We start from the raw sequence: 10,018 nt of genomic DNA, 5'->3' as shown, positions 1-10,018 counted from the left end.
TGCCTTTAAAATAAGCCCCAAAGGCTTTTAATCAAAATGGGGTCGGGTTATAAAAATAGAAAATGAACCCTCCAAACTCAACTCTGCGGTCGTAGAGTGGACCGCATAACAGATATGCGGCCCGCAAAATGGGCCGCAAAAATGACCCCAAAAATTAGGCTGGCCTGGACAAGTCCGCGGCAGGTCTGCGGTCTGCAGACCAGATATACGGCCTCGAAATAGATCGCAGAATCAACCTCCGAAATCTTCATGCTAACTCTGCGATGGAAGTGTAGACCGCAAAACGTTATGCGGTCGCGTAATGGACCGCACAATGATCTTCAAAATTCAACTATTTTTTTGCTCAACTTTACGATGATCATGTGGCCCGCAGAACATATCAGCGGTGGCAAACCTGACCGCATAATGGCCTCCTTCTGCAAAATTTCCACGATGATTACCTACTACCTTCGAACACAATGCCTACCTCAGCACCACAAAACCTTAAATTCATTTACAAATATTTATGAAGCCTTAAAAAAATAGAGAGGATAAAGTAATTAAATATGATTGAGACTCTATGGGCTGCGACACGTAGCATGGAATATAGCTCACCATAAAGACCCCTCAACAATTGTGCCTACGCGCCAAGATGATCACCAAATGAACCTGTTAGATCCTGCACGTTTATTGCAGAAGTATAGCACAAGTACGTAAATCAAAGCGCACCCATTAAGTATCTAGCCTAACTTCGAAGAAGTAGTGACAACGGGTCGACATCGATACTCACTAGTGTTCTAATAAAATAATATAAAAAATTATAAAGAATATGAAACACAACAGTAACAATGAGGTAAAAACTATAACTCACATAATCCTCCGACATTTCTTTTGGCGATATAAATCTCTCAAATCTCATATGCTATCTCAAAAGATCCGAAATATAAAGTGCAATCTCAAAGGATAAAGAATGCCTTATAATTGCCAGGTCTTAATCAAAGGGGAATCTCATGAATATTTGGACTCCTAGCATATCACGCACGATTATGCTGAGGTCATACGGCCTGATCCAGAGTGGTGTGTACACCGCCGAGGGTCAACTGGCATGAACCAGAGATGCATCTCAATATATTGATGAGACGTTCGGCCCGATCCATATAAAAGGAGAAAATTTATCGAATTGCCAGCCACGTGTTTGCAACACATGTGCAGGCGCATAAAGTAAACATGACTTTTACCGTCTATCAAATATCTCGCCAAACAACTCAAAGTGATAAATCACGGCCTAATATATTCTTGAATCAATTTCAGTTATAAATTCAAGTAATTAGACTAGCAAATTGAGTTCAAACAATTCAAATATTACATGAACTATTCCTAAGTCTACCCGAACATAAACATGCTTTTAGATACATACGGTCTCTCGTCACCTCATGCATGCGTAGCACCCACAACTAGTAGCACATAATAATTTAATACCTATGGGGTAGTTTCCCCTCACAAGGTTAGACAGTGGACTTACCTCACTCCGAAATCTTATAACTGGCTCCAACGCCTCTCTAACACATCAAACCAATGCCCATCGATCTAAAACTAGCCAAACAATGTGCAAACTAGTCAAAAATATACTCCAGGCATAACTTAAAAATTGATGGTATGCTATAATTTCAGGTTTTAGCCACTTATTGCACTCTAATTTATTTCACTTTAATTGAGTTTGAGCTTTAATTGTTAGTATTTTGCACTTATTATATGTTTAATACCTTGTAGGAGTGATTCCGAGCTATGAAGATGTTATGGGATGAATTCACACTATTTTAGAGCTTTGAAATCTGCGTAAAAGCCCAAGGATTAAGTTGGAATCGAGTTCAGTGATCAACGGACACTAGTGCATTCAAAAAGAGAAACGAAGAATCGAGCTAGACGTCACCCAGGTGCGCGGAGGCATAGAACTATGCAAAGTGCATGGCCAAATGTGCGAGCACCATCCCAGGTGCGCGGCCGCGCACGTCCTGTCTGAGAAAAGTCCTACTTCGTGAAGGAGAAGGTGTGTTTGTTGGGGCCAACCCTACTTGGTATATATATATGGAAAAACAATATTCTTGGGAATTTTGACACATTTAAGACCTAAGGAAGTTAAGGAGAAGTTGGAGAGGCAAGAGCACAAGGATTTAATCATTCAATCCTCACTCAAGACAAGAGTTTGGATCGTTGAATGTTTTTCTTTAACTTAAATTTATTTGTGATGAATTACTCCATATCTATGGAGTATTTCTCTTTAGGGATTGATGGATTTGGTGTATTGAGAATTGTTTGTGGATATTAAATCTATTTTTTAAGTATTGAATCGTTTTGGGTGTTTTAATTGTTGCATCTACTTTCACATGTGCATATAATCGAAAGAGGCATAACTTATGATGTTTATTGCATTATCTTGTTGGTTAAATTCATTGATTCTTCTTAGTAATCAAAAGAGGCTAGTTGAATTATTGTTTAGACCTATTTAGGAGGATAATCGAAAGAGGTTCTCCTAAAGACCAATCAACTATGAATTCTTGCATATCTTCACCGAGCATAAATTGGTTCATATTGTGAGGTTGAGAATTAATCGAGAGAGGAGTTTCTACTGAACGTTTAAACTAATAATTGAGTGAATTCGAGAGACTCACTTAAGCATTAGGAGTGAATTAACTAGAGTTATTCCCAGGCAATTATTTTTCACCTATCCAATCAACCCCTATTTTCTCCCATTGATATCTTCTTTACTTACTCTTATTACGATTGTCATTAGTCAATAGTTCAAACTCTTAGTTAAATTTTTGTTTGAATCACACAAAGCTCAATTGTTGATCATCTTGGATAGCAATGAAGCTATAAACTACAAAAATACTGTTTAACTCCAATCCCTGTATATATGATATTTTATCATACTATATTCGACTAGCGAGCATATTTAAGTGTGTGTTTTGCGCTCGTCAATTTTGGCATTGTTGTCGGGTATTAGCAATTAATAGTGTTTGAAATAGTTTGTGGTGATAATTCAGGAATTTTTTCTTTTTATATTATTTTTTTCTTTTTACATTTGGTGTTACTTGATTGTGCACAGGCTACAGGTTAGATTTGTGCATGACTCGATCCTCTGGGAAGGAAGTACTCCCATACGAATCCGAAATCGAGAAACAACTGAGATAGTTGAGGAAAGAAAGAAATCTCCCCGAGAATACAGAGAAGGTTGGGCAATCCTCAACCAAATAGGTTATGGCGGGAGATGATGATAATGTTGATTTGGCTGCAAGAGAGGAAGCCCAGCAAAGAGAAAACGTTGCACGAGATGATGAGGAGATAGCTATTTGAAATGCACAACTTGTCTATTAAGAGGAGAGGGCTCGGAGAATTACTCAAAATCTACCTTTGGGTGCAGACCAATTCGGAAACATAGCTCCCGGTGCTGGGAGACCACTTGGCAATTATGCTAGACCGGTCTACAACCAAGGCTTATCAAGTGTGAGACCAACTCCAGTTGCAGCTAATAATTTTGATATGAAGCAAGGGTTGCCCTAGACCCTTTAAAACAGCTGTGTTTTTAAAGGAAAGATGAACGAATATCCAAACAATCATTAGATGGACTTCGAAGAGATTATGAACACTTTTCAATACAATGGTGTGTCACAAGATGCAGTTTACTTAAGGGCATTCCCCTTCACTCTCAAAGATGATGCAAAGAATTGGCTTCGAAGATTGCCTAATGGATCGATTAAAACATGGGATGGGATGACCAAAAATTTTGTTGACAAATATTTCACATCAGCTAAGACGAGCAAGTTTAGAAGAGCAATTCATAACTTTTTCCAGAACGAGACTGAAACTATGTTTGAAGCCTGGGAGAGGTTTAAGGAGATAGTGAGAAAGTATCAACATAGTGGAATTAAACTCTGGATACAACTCTAGGACTTTTGGAATGGATTGACACCAGCCTCACGCAGAACATTGAGCAATGCAGCTGGAGGCCCGTTGATGAAAAAGACTCCAGAGGAGATAGTCACAATTCTAAATGAGTTATATGAATACGCAAATCAGTGGCCCTCTGAGATTGCTGAAAGAAGAAGATCAACTGGTGTTCACGAAGTTAATGCTAACACATCTGTGCAGTTATAGCTTGATTCCATGGCGTAAGAAATAAGGAAGCTGGCCTTAGCTTTGATACACAATGAGCCCCATGTAGCGTGTGATACATGTGGAAGAGGGAACCCTACTCATGAGTGTCAAGCCTCAGGGGAGGAAGTTAATGTTGTTGGGAATTATAACTTCAATGCAATGGGTCAAAAGCACCCTGGTTTTTCATGGAATTCACCTACGGGTACTGCAAATGCATGGCAACAAAACAATACTAGATTTCAAGGACAAGAAGCTCCTGGTTTTGTGAATCAGTCGAGGCCGCAGTTCCAACCTCAACATTCCACTCAGCCTGGACTAGAAGATCTAATGAAGTCCTTCATTGTCAAGACAGATGAGAGATTAGATGCTCATGGTTCAGCTATCAAAGAACTTGGCACCGGTGTGCAAAATTTAGAGAAGCAAGTAGGACAAATTGAAACTGTACTGTCTGAGAGAATCCCAGGTACTCTACTAGCTGACACTGAAAGAAATCCCAAAGAAATAGTAAATGTTGTGACCTTGAGAAGCTGGCAAGTGTTGAAAGATCACACTCAAATCCAAAAAGAGATTGTGCTTGAAAAAGAAAGTGGGGAGCAGCTGAAAAATGAAGTTGATAATAAGAAGAAAGGCAAGAAGGGAGTTGAGTATAAAAAGGAGGAAACTTCGAGAAAGGAAGATCAGAATGAGAGCGATTACATGCCTGCTCTACCTTTTCCCCAAAAGCTGTATAGAGAAAACCTGGACAAGCATTTTGAGAGATTTCTAGATATGCTGAGACAGGTTAATGTAAATTTGCCATTCACAAAAGTTCTCTCACAAATGCCAGCTTATGTCAAATTCTCGAAGGAGATCCTTACAAAGAAGAGGAGGATAGAAGAGATCTCAGTGATCAAGCTCACAGAGCATTGAAGCGCAATCTGGCAAAACAAACTCCCACAAAAATGTGGAGATCTAGGGAGTTTTACTATACCTTATTCGTTAGGCACTCTTAATTTTGATAAATCTTTATGTGATTCTGGTGCATCAATTAATTTAATGCCTTTGTTTATTTACAGGAAATTGGAGAATGAGCTTGGAGGGATAAGGTCTTCGACAATATCTTTGCAGCTGGCAGACCAAACAACTATAATACCCAAGGGGATAGTGGAAGATGTCTTAGTTCGGGTAGATAAGTTTGTATTTCCTGTAGATTTTATTGTGGTAGAGCTGGAGGAAAACAAAGAGGTCCCCCTTATCTTAGGAAGACTATTCTTAGCAACGGGCAGAGCAATATTAGACAAACATGATAGAAAGCTCATGCTTAGAGTAGGTGAGGAGACGGTGACTTTCGAGATGAATATGGAGATGGGGGTGAGAAAGGAGAAGCCAACTGGAAGTGTATAGTGGAGAGTGAAAAACTCGAAAGAGAAGGTCCTAGTGATTTAGAAAGACAAGTGTGGGGTATACCCCAAGAAGGCTAAGAAGAAGCTGCCCGCGTGGATGTGTACCATTAGTTCACACAAGAAGAATGGAGCCCGACTTTGACTCAGACCCCGACTAGAGATTCAGGGAAGTTTCCTCTACCTTATGCTTTTTAATTGTGTGTCATGGGGACATGCCACAACTTAAAGTGTGGGGTGGGGGATATATTTGTATGTATGTTGTATGTATATTATGTAGTTTAGTTATAGTAGTTTGATAGAAAAAAAATTGGAAAACAACAAAAATTTTAAAATTTTCTATTTTTCCCAACATTGGATATTATTCGACAGGTTTCTTGAATGATTAAAGTCGAAAGAAAAAGATAAAAAGATTTTATTTTGTTAGGTAGTGTATTAATTCCCCCTTGATTTTTCTTTGTGTCGCGGTTCTTTTCCAATAGTTATTTTTTACCCGGGTGTAGTTAGTTTTAAATTTTGTTAGAAGTAGGAAACCTTGTGTTATGATTTGAATTAGAAGAAATATCTCTTGAATTTATTAGGCCTTGAGAATAGTAAGTGCTTTAGTTGTGACATTTAGTCTCAGTTTTTGACTCTTGCATAAGTACCTTAATTTGTATAAGTTTAACTATGTTCAACTGCTTTGACTAGAGTGTCTTGATAATTTAATCTTGAGCGAGTTATGTGCCAGGTATATGTGAGATTTTTTTGTTATTCTATGTCTTACATTTGATGCCTAGAACTTGCCCCGTGTATTTGCTAAGCGACATAGTAATTTTATTCAGTCTTGAAAGTGATATAGGCATTTCTTTGTTGAGCCAATGATATGTGTTTACCTACCAAATTATTATGTATCGTAGTTAACACCGTTGAGCCTGTAACCCTATTTCTTTGGTAACCACATTACAAGCCTTATCCAGTTGTTTGAATTAACTAACTATTTGAACCATTTAACTCTCGTGAGCACTTGAAATTGTGTGAACTTTGTAAAATTGAAGTGCTGGGTGATTGGGTTGGTTTCTGAGTGGATCTAGTGAAATAAGGAGAAAGGTGCACTGTTTTGAAAAAGTAAGAGCCACTAAAATTGAAAGATAAAAAATATATACATAGTGTATTGTTGTGAAAATTATTCATTGATAAGTGGCAACTCTTGAATTATTTGTGCTTAAAGAAGTTGGGAGTTAATGTAAATTGATGTGAAGGTGGAGTATTGGTTTGACATAAGTGTGGGATTTTAACAATAAGATGTATGTATTAAAGTACTCAGGGAGGTGTAGTCACTCTTATATCTAAATGTATCCCACCCGTCCCGCACCTTACATTACAACCAATTAAAGTCCTACTTGATCCTTGACTAAATGAACTCAATTAGTGGAGTAATACACTACGGGCAAGCCTATGGTTCATCTTTTGTGGTATATGAATATTTTTCCGAGAGTGAGTGAATTCTTTCTACCTTGAGTTCCTAGTTGTTCTTAATGTCTATTAAGTGTGGAACTACTCTCCATTGTTATGTGAGGGAACTTGATTCATAAAGGAAAGGTAATGTCGTTGACCTCTATGTTAGGGTAAGTGAGCAGGTTATAAATAATGTGTGGTACTTGTGAGTCAAATCTTGAGGTGAAGATATTACACTATTGTGCTTAGTTTATTTTTAATATATTCTTGGTATGATGATTTATGAGAGTTGTGTAATGAGGTCATGTCTATATAAAGTGTAGTTTAATTGCTTGAGGACGAGCAATGGTTTTAAGTGTGGGGTGTTGATGGTAGGCTATAATCTCAGGTTTTAGTCGCTTATTGTACTATAATTTACTGCACTTTAATTGAGTTTGAGCTTTAACTGTTAGTGTTTTGCACTTATTATATGCTTAATACCTTGTAGGAGTGTTTCCGAGCTATGTAGATGTTATGGGATGAATCCATGCTATTTTAAAGCTTTAAAGTCTGAGTAAAACCCCAAGGATTAAGATGGAATCGAGTTCGGGGATCAACGGACACTAGTGCATTCAAAAAGAGAAATGAAGAATCGAGCTCGACGTAACCCAAGTGCGCGACCACGCACTGGGTGCGCACTGGGAGCGCATGGGAGGCTTAACACTATGCAAAGAGTGCAGGCTAATGCGCGAGCACCATCCCAGGTGCGCGGCTACACACGTCCTATCCGAGAAAAGTCCTACTTCGTGAAGGAGAAGGTGTGTTTGTTTGGGCCCGACCCTACTAGGTATATATACATGGAAAAACAGTATTTTCGGGACTTTTGACACATCTAAGACCTAAGGAAACTAAGGAGAAGTGGGAGAGGAAAGAGCACAAGGATTTCATCATTCAATCCTCACTAGAGACAAGAGTTTAGATCGTTGTATGTTTTCCTTTAAATTGTTATTCATCACAAGGAGAAGTTTGGATTTCATATATGTGATGAATTACTCCATATATATGGAGTAGTTCTCTTTAGGTATTGACGGATTTGGTGTACTGAGAATTATTTGTGCATACTAACTCTAGTTTTAATGTATTGAATCGTTTTGGGTGTTTTAATTGTTGCATCTATTTTCACATGTGCATGTAATCGAAAGAGGCATAACTTGTGATATTTTTGCATTATCTTGTTGGTTAAATTTGCCGATTCTTCTTAGTAATCGAAAGAGGCTAGTTGAATTGTAGACCTAGTTAGGAGGATAATCGAAAGAGGTTCTCCTAAAGACCAATCCACTACGAATTCTTGCATATCTTCACCGAGCATAAATTGGTTCATATTGTGAGGTTGAGACTTAATCGAGATAGGAGTTTTTACTGAAAGTTTAAACTAATAATTGAGTGAATTCGAAAGACTCACTTAAGTATTAGAAGTGAATTAACTAGAGTTAATCCCAGGCAATTATCTTTCACCAATCCAATCAACCCCTATTTTCTCCCAATTATATCTTCTTTGCTTACTCTTGTGGCGATTGTCATTCGTCAATAGTTTAAACTCTTAGTTAAATTTTAGTTTAAATCACACAAAGCTCAATTGTTGATCATTTTGGATAGCAATCAAGTTATAAACTACAAAAAATATTGTTTAACTCCAATCCATGTGGATACGATTTTTTATTATACTATATTCGACTAGCAAGCATATTTAAGTGTGTGTTTTATGCTCGTCAACAATTTATAACAATTCCTAACTCTGCTCGAAAAGTCAAAAAAGGCAATCCCCTGGCCCACATGCCCGGATTCCGAAAATATTTGAAGATAAATATTATCCGTTGCACCATAAACTCAAATATATAATTTATTCCTAATTCCATGTCAGATTTCGTGGTCAAAATCAAACAATACCATTTCTTGGTTTTCTTCAACAAATTCCACAATTTCAATCAATCTCCATGTTAAAATCCATATATAACCCATGTATTTAACTTGGAACAAGTAGGAGTATCTTACCTTATGATATATGGCGAAAATGGTCTTCACGAATCACCCCACATGTGTTCCATGAACTTAAAAGTTAATAAATGAGCTCAAAATCCCGAAATTATATGTTTAATACTCCTGCCAGGCTCCTTCTTCGCGATCGCAATCACTAGCCATGCGATAGCAGTTAACAAAAGTTCCATCATCGTTTCCTTCTTCGTGATGGCAGCCAAAATCCCACGATCCCGATTTACAAATTGTGTTTTCTTCTTCACAAATACCCTTCAGTATAATGGCCACAACATTTGGTACAAAATTCCAAATGGAAAACGGCTTAATTTTCTATAAACTAGATTCAAATGGTTACAAATTTTGTTTTTGGATCATCTCCAAGTTCCATATAGATTGCAAGACATTAGCTCTCAAATTCAGACCACTACCATCAGAAATTCCTTCTTTGCGATCACGTCCCTACCTTATGCGATCCCGATTCACAAGAACAGAAATTCACTTCGCTCTTCACGATCATGGCCCAGACGTCCGCGATCGCGATTCATACACCTATCATCAGATATCACCAGTTCAAAAGGGCTTGAAAGTGGTCTGAAACCACCCCAAAACTCACCCGAGGTCCAAGGAATCCCTTCTAATCATTCTAACAAGTTTATATACTCTTTGTAATCTTGTCCAAATGATCGGAACACAAATTACAACATCGAAATCAAGAAATACAGATCAAACTCAATTTATTAAACTTTCAAACTTTCATCCTTCGCCGAACGCGTCCGAATCACACTTAAACATTTTGGAATGACGCTAAATTTTGCGAACAAGTCGCAAATCACAATACGAACATATCCCAAGGCTCGAAATCCCAAATGGACATCAATAACAACAAAGTCCACTTTAAATCAAACTTAAGAAATTCTAAAACCTTCAAAAGGCGAACCTTCCACAATAAACGTCAAAATGCTCCCGGACCATCCGATATTCAACCCGAACATACGACCAAGTCCAAAATCATCATACAAACCTACTGGAACTTTAAAATCCTGATTCCGAGGTCG

General features: G+C 37.9%; 1 protein-coding gene across 1 annotated transcript; it reads left to right on the top strand.

Moving 5' to 3' along the window:
* The first annotated feature begins 5,169 nt into the window (after positions 1 to 5,169).
* Positions 5,170 to 5,517, top strand: LOC138905732 (uncharacterized). Its single transcript, XM_070194255.1, has one exon. It carries the CDS (start codon positions 5,170 to 5,172, stop codon positions 5,515 to 5,517), a length of 348 nt encoding a protein of 115 aa, XP_070050356.1.
* The last annotated feature ends 4,501 nt before the right edge of the window (positions 5,518 to 10,018 follow it).

The sequence above is a fragment of the Nicotiana tomentosiformis genome, chromosome 2 (assembly GCF_000390325.3).
Source record: "Nicotiana tomentosiformis chromosome 2, ASM39032v3, whole genome shotgun sequence".
Taxonomy (NCBI): Eukaryota; Viridiplantae; Streptophyta; class Magnoliopsida; order Solanales; family Solanaceae; genus Nicotiana; species Nicotiana tomentosiformis.
This window is presented reverse-complemented; position numbering and strand designations above follow the sequence as displayed.

Coding starts and splice junctions, on each gene's coding strand:
- LOC138905732 (XM_070194255.1), top strand. CDS start 5,170: ATGCCTTTGTTTATTTACAGGAAATTGGAGAATGAGCTTGGAGGGATA.